At 40.5% G+C, this 15,198-nt stretch overlaps 2 protein-coding genes across 2 annotated transcripts in view; both read left to right on the top strand.

The window, feature by feature from the left end:
- LOC102402808 (antigen WC1.1) overlaps positions 1-15,198 on the top strand; it is a gene marked incomplete in the record, with an annotated part of 1,152,186 nt that overhangs the window by 959,564 nt on the left and 177,424 nt on the right.
- LOC112584726 (antigen WC1.1) overlaps positions 1-15,198 on the top strand; it is a 62,744-nt gene that overhangs the window by 23,822 nt on the left and 23,724 nt on the right. Inside the window, exons 8-9 of the mRNA XM_045165272.1 lie at positions 10,738-11,052; positions 14,836-15,144. Coding sequence (XP_045021207.1) covers positions 10,738-11,052; positions 14,836-15,144 — 624 coding nt within the window. The remainder of the gene's footprint in view (positions 1-10,737; positions 11,053-14,835; positions 15,145-15,198) is intronic.

A 15,198-nucleotide genomic window follows, 5' to 3' on the forward strand; every position in this document is an offset into this window, starting at 1 on the left:
TGATGTACTCTGCATATAAGTTAAAAAAGCAGGGTGACAATATACAGCCTTGATGTACTCCTTTTCCTATTTGGAACCAGTCTGTTATTCTATGTCCAGTTCTAACTGTTGCTGCCTGACCTGCATACAAATTTCTCAAGAGACAGATCAGTGGTCTGGTATTCCCATCTCTTTCAGAATTTTCCACAGTTTATTGTGATCCACACAGTCAAAGGCTTTGGCACAGTCAATAAAGCAGAAATAGATGTTTTTCTGGAACTCTCTTGCTTTTTTGATGATCCAGCGATGTTGGCAATTTGATCTCTGGTTCCTCTGCCTTTTCTAAAACCAGCTTGAACATCAGGAAGTTCACGGTTCACATATTGCTGAAGCCTGGCTTGGAGAATTTTGAGCATTACTTTACTAGCGTGTGAGATGAGTGCAACTGTGAGGTAGTTTGAGCATTCTTTGGCATGGCCTTTCTTTGGGATTGGAATGAAAACTGACCTTTTGCAGTCCTGTGGCCACTGCTGAGTTTTCCAAATTTGCTGGCATATTGAGTGCAGCACTTTCACAGCATCATCTTTCAGGATTTGAAATAGCTCAACTGGAATTCCATCACCTTCACTAGCTTTGTTCGTAGTGATGCTTTCTAAGGCCCACTTGACTTCACATTCCAGGATGTCTGGCTCTAGGTCAGTGATCACACCATCGTGATTATCTGTGTCGTGAAGATCTTTTTTGTCAGTTCTTCTGTGTATTCTTGCCATCTCTTCTTAATATCTTCTGCTTCTGTTAGGTCCATACCATTTCTGTCCTTTATCGAGCCCATCTTTTCATGAAATGTTCCCTTGGTATCTCTAATTTTCTTGAAGAGATCTCTAGTCTTTCCTATTCTGTTGTTTTCCTCTATTTCTTTGCATTGATCTCTGAGGAAGGCTTTCTTATCTCTTCTTGCTATTCTTTGGAACTCTGCATTCAGATTCTTATATCTTTCCTTTTCTCCTTTGCTTTTCACTTCTCTTCTTTTCACAGCTATTTGTAAGGCCTCCCCAGACAGCCATTTTGCTTTTTTGCATTTCTTTTCCATGGGGATGGTCTTGATCCCTGTCTCCTGTACAATGTCATGAACCTCATTTCATAGTTCATCAGGCACTGTATCTATCAGATATAGGCCCTTAAATCTATTTCTAACTTCCACTATATAATCATAAGGGACATATTGGTAAATCATCACCACGCATACAGTGATATCCATCACCACATGTAGTTACAATTTTTTTTCTTTTGATCCCACAAGTAAGAATTTGCATGCTGCAACTAAGACCCAGGACAACCAAATAAATAATTAATTTTAAAAGAGTATTATTCTCTTCATAGTCTTGACATAAGAACATGCATTGTGCTTTTTTTTTTTTTTTTTTAAATCCACATTAGGGCTTCCCTGGTATCTAAGCTGGTAAAAAGAATCTGCCTACAATGCAGGAGACCCCGGTTTGATTCCTGGGTCAGGAAGATCCACTGGAGAAGGGATAGGCTACTCACTCCAGTATTCTTGGGCTCCCCTGATGACTCAGCAGGTAAAGAATCTGCCTGCAATGTGGGAAACCTAGGTGCGATCCCTGGCTTGGGAAGACCCCTGGAGAAGGGAAAGGCTACCCACTCCAGTATTCTGGCCTGGAGAATTCCATGGACTGTATACTCCATGCGGTCGTAAAGAGTTGGACATGAGTGAGCGACTTTCACAAACACTGTATACAAAAATATTATCTTCTTTCCTATATTACAGTTTTATGATATCTTTCATGACAATATTTTTTTTCCTCTAGACTGTTTTAAAATTTTTTATTTATTTATAGGAATCCTTTATAAACCAACATCACTTCAGTTCAGTCACTCAGTTGTGTCAGCTTCAGCATCAGTCCTTCCAATGAGCACTCAGGACTGATCTCCTTTAAGATGGACTGGTTGGATCTCCTTGCAGTCCAAGGGACTCTCAAGAGTCTTCTCCAACACCACAGTTCAAAAGCATCAATTTTTCAGTGCTCAGCTTTCTTTATAGTCTTATAAAGAAACATCACTTACTTTTTCTTAAATATTTTTGTAAATATTTCCCCCATTTTTTGCATATATGTTTAAGGTTAATATGTGAATGGGGGGGTATGTTATCAAATCTATAATGCCTTTAATGAAATGCTTCATATGCCATTCTTAATCTCAAAATAATATTGAATCAAGTTTTATTTTCTGCAAATAATTTTACAGTTCCACTAAAGAATATTCAAAACCTAATTTTGAATTCATTTATTTATCTGAAATTATTTTACTATGTGTGATTGTATAATATCATCGCCAGATAAAAATTACATTTTAGATATGTGATAGCTTCATCACAAAATAAAAACACATTGCTTCATGATTTCATGGATATGATGTCAAAAGTACAGGCAACAAAGCAAAAATAGACAAGTGGGAATATATCAAACTAAAAATCTTCTTCAAGCCAAAGGAAACATCAACAGAGTGAAAAAGCAAGCTAGCACAAATTATATAAGGTATTAATTTCCAAACAAATAAGGAATTCCTGCAACTCAAGAAAAAAAAATCCAAAACCTAATAACTCATTTGAAAAATTGGCCAGGGGCTTGAATAGACAGTTCTCTAAAGAAGACATACAAATGGCCAGTGGGTGTATGAAAAATGGTTGACATTGTCAATCATCAGGGAAATGTAAATCAAAACCAGAAAGAGATATCATCTCACACATGTCAGAATGACTGTGTTTTGTTTTTTTTTTTTAAAGATACCTACGTGTTTGCAAGGCTGTGGAGAAATTGACACTTTTTGTGTACTTATCCACATGAAATGTATAAATTTTATTAATAAAGCTATGCAATCCAGGGGTTAAATCTCTGGACTTTCACTGTCATGGGTCCAGGTTCAATCCCTGACCTGGGAACTAAGATCCCCCGAGCCACAGCACAGCCAAAAACAAACAACAACACAAAAACTATGACCAAAAAATCTGTATGATTTGTAGTGATGTCCCTTTTCATTCTTGGTATTGTTAACTTCATTTACTCTCTGCTCTTCATTGGTATTGATCAGTGTTCATCAATTTTCAATGAGCCATGTTTAAAGGGTTTTTTCCTATGTTTTCCATCTTATACTTAACTTCTTTTCCATTCATTATTATTCCTTTTTTAATTAACCCCAACATTCTATATTTTTTTCTTATCTCCTAGTTTCTTAATTGAAGCTTACATTTTTTTTCACTTTCGGTCTTTCCTCTTCACTAAATCTAGGGTATAAATGTCCCTTAGGCCCTACTTGAGTTTCATTAGAAGAATTTATGATAATATCATTATTTTGTGTTTATTATCATTATTATTGTATTTTTATTATCATTATTTCACAATATTTGGTAAATTTTAAATTTATTCCCAGACTCAGGTGTTTTTTGGAAGGGTGTTGCTGAATTTCCCAAAATAGGGATGGCTAACAATATTTTCTTTTTAATTCTTAATTTTATTCCATGTGGTCAGAGTAAATACTCTGTATGTATTCAAAGAGTGAAATATTTTGTCCTATTATGTGGTCATTTTTGATAAATGTTCCTAGTGCATTTACAATAATGTGAACTCTTGCATTGTTGGGTGCATTGCTCTATGTGTTACTTAGTTAAATGTGCTGATTACTTTGTTGTACATCTACTGTATTCTTTGTTTTTTGTATGTCTGGTTTGTATGCTATTGAAAAAGATACAGTAAAAATCCCCCATTTTGATTGTGATTTTGCATATTTCTTCTTTTCATTCTGTCAAGTATATTTCAAAATATGTTCTGTTACCTTTCTTGAATTTTGATGTCTGTATCTTTATTAAGGGTGCATCTCATTATAATCTTGAAAATTCCCTCTTTAATTCAATTAGTGTTCAGTTCAGTTCAGTTCAATTGCTCAGTTGTGTCCAACTCTTTGCGACCCGATGGACTGTAGCATGCCAGGCTGCCCTGTCCACCACCAACTCCCAAAGTTTACCCAAACTCATGTCCATTGAGTCAGTGATGCCATCCAGCAATCTCATCCTCTGTCATCCCCTTCTCCTTCTGCCCCCTATCTTTCTCAGCATCGGGGTCTTTTGAAATGATTCAGCTCTTCACATCAGGTGGCCAAAATATTGGAGTTTCAGCTTCAGCATCAGTCCTTCCAGTGAACACTCAGGACTGATCTCCTTTAGGATGGACTGGTTGGCTCTCCTTGCAGTCCAAGGGACTCTCAAGAGTCTTCTCCAACACCACAGTTCAAAAGAATCAATTCTCTGTTGCTCAACTTTCTTTACAGTCCAACTCTCACATCCACACATGACTACTAGAAAAACCATAGCTTTGACTAGATGGACCTTTGTTGGCAAAGTAATGTCTCTGCTTTTTAATATGCTGTCTAGGTTGATTATAACTTTCCTTCCAAGGAGCAAGTGTCTTTTAATTTCATGGCTGCAGTCACCATCTGCCGTGATTTTGGAGCCCCCAAAATAAAGTCAGCCACTGTTTCCACTGTTTCCATATCTATTTGCCATGAAGTGATGAGACCGGATGCCATGATCTTAGTTTTCTGAATGTTGAGCTTTAAGCCAACTTTTCACTCTCCTCTTTCACTTTCATCAAGAGGCTCTTTAGTTCTTCTTCACTTTCTGCCATACGGGTTATGTCATCTGCATATCTGAGGTGATTGCTTTGTCTCCCAGCAATCTTGATTCCACCTTGTGCTTCATCTAGCCCAGCATTTCTCATGAGGTACTCTGTATATAAGTTAAATAAGCAGGATAACAATATACAGCCATGATGTAGTCCTTTTCTTATTTGGACCCAGTCTGTTGTTCCATGTCCAGTTCTAACTGTTGCTTTATGACCTGCATACAGGTTTCTCAAGAGGCAGGTTCGGTGGTCTGGTATTCCCATCTCTTGAAGAATTTTCCACAGTTTATTGTGATCCACACAGTCAAAGGCTTTGGCATAGTCAATGAAGCAGAAATAGATGTTTTCCTGGAACTCTCTTGCTTTTTCAACGATCCAACAGATGTTGGCAATTTGATCTCTTGTTCCTTTGCCTTTTCTAAAACCAGCTTATACCTCTGGAATTTCATGGTTCATGTATTGCTGAAGCCTGGCTTGGAGAATTTTGAGCATTGCTATACTAGCGTGTGAGATGAGTGCAATTGTGTGGTAGTTTGAGCATTCTTTTGCATTGCCTTTCTTTGGGATTGGAATGAAAACTGACCTTTTGCAGTCCTGTGGCCACTGCTGAGTTTTCCAAATTTGCTGGCATATTGAGTGCAGCACCTTCACAGCATCATCTTTCAGGATTTGAAATAACTCAACTGGAATTCCATCACCTCCACTAGCTTTGTTCGTAGTGATGCTCCCTAAGGCCCACTCTACTTCACATTCCAGGATGTCCGGCTCTAGGTCAGTGATCACACACCATCGTGATTATCTGGTCATGAAGATCTTTTTTTGTACAGTTCTTCTGTTTATTCTTCCCACCGCTTCTTAATATCTTCTACTTCTGTTAGGTCCATACCATTTCTTTTATTGACCTCATCTTTTCATGAAATGTTCCCTTTATCTCTAATTTTCTTGAAGCGATCTCTAGTCTTTCCCATTTTGTTGTTTTCCTCTGTTTCTTTGCACTGATCTCTGAGGAAGGCTTTCTTATCTCTCCTTGCTATTCTTTGACATCCTGCATTCACATGGGTATATCTTTCCTTATCTCCTTTGCTTTTTGCTTCTCTTCTTTTCACAGCTATTTGTAAGGCCTCCTCAGAGAGCCATTTTCCTTTTTTGTATTTCTTTTTCTTGGGGATGGTCTTGATTCCTGTCTCCTGTACAGTGTCACGAACCTCTGTCCATAGTTCATCAGGCACTCTATCAGATCTAGTCCCTTAAATCTATTTCTCACTTCCACTGTATAGTCATAAGGGATTTGATTTAGGTCATGCCTGAATGGTCTAGTGGTTTTCCCCACTTTCTTCAACTTAAGACTGAATTTGGAAATAAGGAGTTCATGATCTGAGCCACAGCCAGCTACTGTTCTTGTTTTTGCTGCCTGTATAGGGCTTCTCCATCTTTGGCTGCAAAAATATAATCAATCTGATTTCGGTGTCAGCCATCTGGTGAAGTCCATGTGTAGAGTCTTCTCTTGTGTTGTTGGAAGAGGGTGTTTGCTATGATCAGTGTGTTCTCTTGGCAAAACTCTCTTAGCCTTTGCCCTGCTTCATTCTGTACTCCAAGATCAAATTTGCCTGTTACTCCAGGTGTTTCTTGACTTCATACTTTTGCATTCCAGTCCCCTATAATGAAAAGGACATCTTTTTTTGGGTGTTAGTTCTAAAAAGTCATGTAGGTCTTCATAGAACCATTCAACTTCAGCTTCTTTAGCATTACTGGTTGGGGCATGGACTTGGATTACCGTGATATTGAATGGTTTGCCTTGGAAACGAACAGAGAGATCATTCTGTTGTTTTTGAGATTGCACCCAAGTACTGCATCTCAGACTCTTTTGTTGACTATGATGGTTACTCCATTTCTTCTAAGTGATTCCTCCCCACAGTAGTAGATATAATGGTCATATGAGTTACATTCACCTATTCCAGTCCATTTTAGTTCACCGATTCTTAGAATGTCGACGTTCACTGTTGCCATCTCCTGTTTGACCATTTCCAATTTCCCTTCATTCATGGACCTAACATTCCAGGTTCCTAGGCAATATTGCTCTTTACACCATTGGACGTTGCTTCTATCACCAGTCACATCCACAAATGGGTGTTGTTTTTGCCTTGGCTCCCTACCTTCATTCTTTCTGGAGTTATTTCTCCACTGATCTCCAGTAACAAATTGGGCACCTACTGACCTGGGGAATTCATCTTTCAGTGTCCTATGTTTTTGCTTTTTCATACTGTTCATGGGGTTGTCAAGGCAAGAATACTGCAGTGGTTTGCCATTCCCTTCTCCAGTGGACCACATTTTGTCAGAACTCTCCACCATGACCTGTCCATCTTGGTTGGCCCTATACAGCATGGCTTAGTTTCACTGAGTTAGACAAGGCTGTGGTCCATGTGATCAGGTTGGCTAGTTTCTGTGATTGTGGTTTCAGTCTGTCTGCCCTCTGATGCCCTCTCAGCACTACTGTCAGTTAGTGTATCTTTTCTTAAAGTCTCCTTTCTGGGACATCAATAAAGTTACTCCAGTTTTCTTATAGTTAGTACATTTTTTTCCAGCATTTTACTTTCAACCTTTCTTTGTTTTCATAATATAAGGTGATCGTTTTGCAAGTAACATTTGCATCAGTTTTGTTTTATCTTAATCCATTCACTGTAAATGCAATTACTGATATTGATGTATTGGTATCTGCCATTTGCTTTTAATTGATCCACATGCTTTATGTTCCTTTCTCTCTCTCTTTTTTTTCTTCCTTTCGTATTAAATAAATCTGCTATTATTTCAGGTTTTCCTTTTTCATTTTGATTTTCAACAGCTTTACTAGGAGTGGGGGTTTTCATACTCTTGTTTATATTAAAAGAAATTCTCTATTATTATATGTTCAACTATGACTTCTGCAGTTCTGTCTCTCAGTCTGTGTATCTCTTCTCCCTCTCCTACTCTTTATTTTCCTTCTCATCTCTCATCTTTAGGACTCCTCTAAATCACTATATTCTAAGTTCTATCTAAAATTTGTTTGACTTATTCATTCACTTTTTAATCCTGGACATTTTATTTTAGGTTGGCGATGGTTCCATTGCTATTTTTATTTGTTTATGATTTTTGTTAATTTTTTCATTTTTTTACCTGTATATTCTCCCCTTCTCTCTTTTCCCCTAAATACACTGATCGTAGTTAAAATCCTTATTCATTTCTATCATGTGTGTCTCTGCATTCTCTTATCTCTTTTTTTCACTTTGGTCATTTGTCATGTTATCCTAACTTGTCAAATGTCATGTCATGTTTTATTGAATGCTATTAATTATATATGAAAAAGTAAGATACTCCTGATACATTTTCTAATACCTGAAAGGATTTACCCTTTGATTTGCTAGGCAGATAGGGGGAAGGGGTGTATATCACTCAAACATCTAAATATAACCTAAAACTGAGCTGTAATAAGTGTGGGTTGCAGTTTTGGTAGCACCCAGTCCACCTCTGATTTTTCTGTCCCTATGACAGGGGCTTTCAGAGAGTTCAGTTCAGAGCCTGGATTCTTTGGTCGCTCAGCACCCAAGAGAATGAGAAAGACTCTGCTTTCCAAGTCTTTTTATGTAGTTCTTTAGCCTCCTGTTCTTCACAGCTTATATACTGGGCAGATATTTGAGGAGAAAACGTGCTGTGTGAGAGAGGCTCTCAAGACTCTAGTTTTGTCTCCAGCACCAGGTAGCCCCCAGATTATGCTGCTTCCTGTCACAACAGTAGTCCTCTGCTTGCCCGAGCCCGGATTCTGAATCATTAAATTATGCAATGAATCAGCAAATTCCCAGAGAAAAAGAAGCTGTAGATCCTTGGCTAATATTGAAATAACCTCCACTCTTTAGAATTTTAGCATATTTAGTCCATGTTGTGTCAACAAATGTTGAATACATTTCAGTTCAGTTCATCCCTCAGTCATGTCCAACTCTTTGCGACCCCATGAATTGCAGCATGCCAGGCCTCCCTGTCCATCACCATCTCCCGGAGTTCACTCAAACTCACGTCCATCGAGTCAGTGATGCCATGCAGCCATTTCATCCTCTGCCATCCCCTTTTCCTCCTGCCTGAATGTCTCCCAGCATCAGAGTCTTTTCCAATGAGTCTACTCTTCGTATGAGGTGGCCAAAGTACTGGAGTTTCAGCTTTAGCATCATTCCTTCCAAACAACACCCAGGGCTGATCTCCTTTAGAATGGACTGGTTGGATCTCCTTGCAGTCCAAGGGACTCTCAAGAGTCTTCTCCAACACCACAGATCAAAAGCATCAATTCTTCGGCACTCAGCTTTCTTCACAGTCCAACTCTCACATCCATACATGACCACTGGAAAAACCATAGCCTTGACTAGACAGACCTTTGTTGGGAAAGTAACATTTACTGTTTCTTAAAAAACATTTTTCAGCTTTTTAAGCTGTGTCCAGCAAGACCCAGCAAAACACATTGGCCTGCTGTGAATTCCTCCATTCTCCATGGAAGTGGAAAATTTTAGGTTTAATTCTCTACTTCCTCATTTACTTAAAGTGCAACATTGATAGACATTCTTTAACCTTTCTTTACATCACTTTTATGTATAAAAGGAGAGGAGAGTACAGTGAGCTTGTTAATGTTATTTGTTCAAGGGCTTGCAGGAATGTGACTTATTTCTGCTCAGTTATAGAACTAGAAGATTTTGCTGGTGGCTCAGCTGTAAAGAATCCATCTGCAATGCTGGAGACACTGATTAGATCGCTGGGTCAGGCAGATCCCCTGGAGTAGGGCATGACAACCACTCCAGTATTCTTGCCTGGAGAATCCCATGGGCAGAGGAGCCTGGTGGGCTACAGTTTATAGGGTCTTAAAGAGTTGAACATGACTGAAATGACTAAGCAAACATACACACTATTTCCCCCTAAAGATCACATAACTCCAAAATTTGAATAACAGAGATTCTTGACACAAACTCCAAGGACGGATTATATTTTTTTGGAAGAAGAGGCAACATTCTTCTTATGGACTCTGTGGGAGAGGGAGAGGGTGGGAAGATTTGGGAGAATGGCATTGAAACATGTATACTATCATGTATGAAATGAGTCGCCAGTCCAGGTTCGATGCACGATACTGGATGCTTGGGGTTGGTGCACTGGGATGACCCAGAGGGACGGTATGGGGAGGGAGGAGGGAGGAGGGTTCAGGATGGGGAACACATGTATACCTGTGGCGGATTCATTTCGATATTTGGCAAAACCAATACAATATTGTAAAGTTTAAAAAAAAAAAAAAAAGAAGCAACATTCTATGATTTCCAGTGGAATCTGGGCAGTGTCAATGTTCCTTGACATCATCTCTCAGGCAAAGTTGTTCAGTCTACTCAAAGAGATCACATTCTTTGAAAGTAAGTATCCAGATCTGAAGTCTGAAGCTTAGAACCACAAATGAAATATTCTGGGGTATACCAAGATATCACAGAATCCATTTGTTTTTCAGTTCTGAATGACTGTACCAAGGAGAAGGATTCTAATGGTAGAGGATTCATGATTGCTATCTGAGGCATCTGATAAGGCCAGTTCCTGACTCTACTCCCTTTAATCAACCCCTTTAACTCTTAGGTCAACGGCATCAAAATATGTGTGCTTTGAAAGGAATCCATCCAGCTGCCAGCTCATTCCTGAGACTCTGAAATCATTTAACTGCTCCGGTTAGAGAGACTCACATTTCCTGTAAATCTTTCTCTGATGCTGTGCAGAACTCTACAGATCAGAATGTTAACTCTGATAGGACCTTGTACCACCTTCTGTCTCAGACTACTCACTAGAGTGTTTTCAACTTAATACTTCCTGTTTTATTTTCTTCCTATTTTTCAACCTTATTATTCTCTTGCCACTGGTATAAAAAACCAGACCCAGCTGCTGCCCCATTGCAACGACTCCGTGTCTGAACCAGCAGGGTCTGCAGCCTCAGAGGAGAGCGCCCCCTACTGCTCAAGTGGGGGTCCCACAGGACAGAAAACCCTTCCCAACCCCTGGTATCCCATTTCTCTCTGCTCAGACAGTAGACAGATCCGCCTGGTGGACGGAGGTGGTCGCTGCTCCGGAAGAGTGGAGATTCTTGACCAGGGCTCCTGGGGCACCATCTGTGATGACGGCTGGGACCTGGACGATGCCCGCGTGGTGTGCAGGCAGCTGGGCTGTGGAGAAGCCCTGGACGCCACTGTCTCTTCCTCTTTCGGGACGGGATCAGGGCCCATCTGGCTGGATGAAGTGAACTGCAGAGGAGAGGAGTCCCAGGTGTGGAGGTGCCCTACCTGGGGATGGCAGCAACACAACTGCGATCATCAAGAAGATGCAGGAGTCATCTGCTCAGGTATGGTCAGTTCTTTGTCCACAGGCTGAGAAAATGGAAAGTTCCAAGAAAGCTGGTGTCTGATCAGCAGGGCAGTGGGAGATAGGTGGGCTAGAGAGGACTGAGACGCTTACCCATCCTCCCTGAGTGCACTGTGGCTATGATTGATGAGCTTCATATACTTTCCTCTTATAAGTCTCTGCTATTCTTTTCATCTCCAGTGGACTTACCTGACGGTAAAATAGCTTTATTCATTCTCCCAATTAAAATAAATTCTCATAATTTTTTTCATAATTCACTTTTTGTAAGAGTGAAACATTTGCTAACTGCCACATACACATTCTCTTTGCACAGGGAGGCTATGAGAGGCAGGGACACAAATGAGGATGCACTTTCCTGGGTGGAGTTGTTTCTGTACAAACAATATGAGACATTATTTTGCACTAAGCTAGTAGGAGTGGAGGTTACTCTTACTATAGAAGGATATCATTTACATATATAGAGATGATCCCTAAAGGGATATTATTTAACAAATCAGAGATTCTTATGGATTTGTGGCAGATTTCAAGTTTCCTTTGTAAATTTAGATGTAAATGTTCATAGTTCTTTGATGGTAGAACTAGAGAACTGTGAATGAAATGTTCTGAGTCTTATATTCTTTCATTGTTACTAGAAAAGTCTCTTTCCCCAATTTTTCCTTTAAGATATCTGTATAAATGCAAACTTTGGAGGAACACTTAGCCATACACTGGCAAGTCAAAGGTGGAGGTAATAAAACATGAATTTCTGTGTTTTATGATAAGAGATTATGTAGTTTATATTTGATGATTTCAATGATATAAGAGACTTGTGTTTGGGGGCTTATTTGGAGCAAGAGGACAAATGTAATTTTTGAAGAAGGTGGAACAGGTTTTATAGTAGCTGGGAAGAAGGGGAATGGCAATGGGAGCTGATGAAGGCAACTGTGAGGTTCTCTGAACAGCACTGAAAGTCCAGGTGTGGTGTGGAAGATGCTATGTGTGCCTAAGGACACAAGATGTCTACGCAGCAAGAGACCAGACAAGGATATGTCTTAATTATATTTAATATCTTTACTCATTCACATCAGTTCAGTTCAGTTCAGTCGCTCAGTCATGTCCGACTCTTTGCGACCCCATGAATTGCAGCACGCCAGGCCTCTCTGTGCATCACCAACTCCTGGAATTCACTCAAACTCACGTCCATCGAGTTGGTGATGCCATCCAGCCATCTCATCCTCTGTCGTCCCCTTCTTCTCCTGCCAATCCCTCCCAGCACCAGAGTCTTTTCCAATGAGTCAACTCTTTACATGAGGTGGCCAAAGTACTGGAGTTTCAGTTTTAGCATCATTCCTTCCAAAGAACACCCAGAGCTGATCTCCTTTAGAATGGACTGGTTGGTTCTCCTTGCAGTCCAAGGGACTCTCAAGTGTCTTCTCCAACACCACAGTTCAAAAGCATCAATTCTTTGGCGCTCAGCTTTCTTAATACACATCCATACACGACTACTGGAAAAACCATAGCCTTGACTAGATGGACCTTTGTTGGCAAAGTTATGTCTCTGCTTTTGAATATGCTATCTTGTATGAGTGGTCAAGCTAATCCTTCAGTTCTTTAATTTCTGCAGTGCCTTTTCTGTTCTCTCCTGCTCTCTATGCTTCTGCTGCTGCTGCTAAGTTGCTTCAGTCATCTCTGACTCTGTGTGACCCCACCAGGCTCCGCCGTCCCTGGGATTCTCCAGGCAAGAACACTGGAGTGGGTTGCCATTGCTTTCTCCACCTGCTCTCTATAGTAGATTTTTATTCTGTTACATCATTCTTTTTGAGGCTTCAAAGTTCACAAACTTATGCAATCAGAGTCTTTCATCAGAACAAATTCCACCATGTACATAAATAATTATGAGCACACTCAGAAACCAGGAAAATTATTTAAAAAGTTGTTCTTTATGATGTGCAGGTTTTCCCCTATTGGATTACCTTTTCTCTGTCCAAAATATGGGCTCTGAAGGATGAAATCATTATCATCAGTCTTTTCTTTGGTCTGTCTCTCATATGTCATCCACTCCCTGTTTAACCTGCCACTCATTCCACCTCATTCCCTACAGGAGTTATCTCCTTTTGGAATCTCCTTTCCATTTATTTGTAGCTCTTAAGCTTTTTTTTTTTTTTCTTTTCTGCTTTGGGAGAAATGGGAAAGGGTAGCAGGGTTAGGTGGCAAATGGGAGGAGCACAGGGGATAAAAAGTGTTAAAATCTCGTTGAACGAGTCTTTTTCACCCCCAAATCTTTCTATGTTTCATTCCTATTGAGGCTTTTGCAGTTTAGAAATCTCTAAAGTATATATTAAAAGACACTTACTCCTTGGAGGGAAAGTAACCTTCCTAGACAGCAACCTAGTAACCAACCTAGATAGCATATTAAAAAGCAGAGATATTACTTTGTCAACAAAGTTCCACCTAGTCAAGGCTGTGGTTTTTCCAGTGGTCATGTATGGATGTAAGAGTTGGACTGTGAAGAAAGCTGAGCGCTGAAAAATTGATGCTTTTGAACTGTGGTGCTGGAGAAGACTTTTGTGAGTCCCTTGGACACACCAGTCCTGGGTGTTCATCGGAAAGACTGATGCTGAGGCTGAAACTCCAATACGTTGGCCACCTCATTCGAAGAGTTGACTCATTGGAAAAGACCCTGATGCTGGGAGGGATTGAGGGCAGGAGGAGAAGGGGATGACAGAGGATGAGATGGCTGTATGGCATCACTGACTCGATGCACACGAGTTTGGGTGAACTCAGGGAGTTGGTGATGGACAGTGAGGCCTGGCGTGCTGTGATTCATGGGGTCACAAAGAGTTGGACACGACTGAGCGACTGAAGTGACTGAACTGAACTGAACTGAACTGAAAGCATACATGGGTTGTTTGCTGTCTGCTCTCTTCCTCTCATTCTCCTTTTTTATACCTTGCTGGCTTCTTATCTCAGAAATCCAAATAGGAAAGGCATATGCAGTTAGCATATAGATAAGGTTAGAATACATTAAATTATCATTACTCTTTCACATTTGCTGAGAATCTCATATCTAGTATGAAGTAATCAACTAACTCAATTCTCTTGCATAATCCCACTGAGACCTCACTTTCTCCCAGGTGTCTTGATAAATCCTAGGTTTTTAAGAAAGATGGCTAGGACCATTCCCTCCCTCTCCTATGACTCTCTGAGCTTTTGTCATTTCTAAACTTACCTGTGGACAACTTCTTTCACAATTAGATTATAATACCTGCACTCAGATCCAGCCCGTGTGATATTCCCTGTCTTCAGTGACTTGAATATTGGCTCTGAGAGAATACTGGCCAGAAGTTTAGCCCCAGAAATCTCAGGATGGTCCTCTAAACTTCTAAACTTCTCTGGCTCTTAGGCCTGTAAGCTCTTGAACCCCATGGACCTTTTTCACTCTCACTTCAGCTCTGCACCCACGTTTGAATGACTACCACTGTGCAGTTTCTTTGGGCACTGTAGTTTCCATGCCCCAGATAGGAATTAACGTTCCTAACCAATATATATTCTCAGGATTCAGCCATTCCAAACTGATTCTTCAATCCTTCTGGATATCTCTTCAGAAACTTGCTCATGAAAATGCAGTTTGACAATGACAGTCAAATTCTCTCTTCTTGTCCCCTCTTATTCCACTGTTGGAAAGAAAAACTTTCACACCATCTCATGCCTGTGAATGTTGTTTCCAATTGTCAAGCCAGGTTCATGAACACTCACTGCGTTTGTTGTTCTTTGTTTCTCTTAGGATTTGTCCGTCTGGCTGGAGGGGTTGGACCCTGCTCAGGGCGAGTAGAAGTGCATTCTGGAGAAGCCTGGACCCCAGTGTCTGATGGGAACTTCACACTCCCCACTGCCCAGGTCATCTGTGCAGAGCTGGGATGTGGCAAGGCTGTGTCTGTCCTGGGACATGTGCCATTCAGAGAGTCCGATGGCCAGGTCTGGGCTGAAGAGTTCAGGTGTGAGGGGGAGGAGCCTGAGCTCTGGTCCTGCCCCAGAGTGCCCTGTCCAGGGGGCACATGTCACCCCAGTGGAGCTGCTCAGGTTGTCTGTTCAGGTGAGATGCACATCAGGACTTAACCTCTGTGTACACTCAGTTCAAGGTAAAAAA

The sequence above is a fragment of the Bubalus bubalis genome, chromosome 4 (genome assembly GCF_019923935.1).
Source record: "Bubalus bubalis isolate 160015118507 breed Murrah chromosome 4, NDDB_SH_1, whole genome shotgun sequence".
NCBI lineage: Eukaryota > Metazoa > Chordata > Mammalia > Artiodactyla > Bovidae > Bubalus > Bubalus bubalis.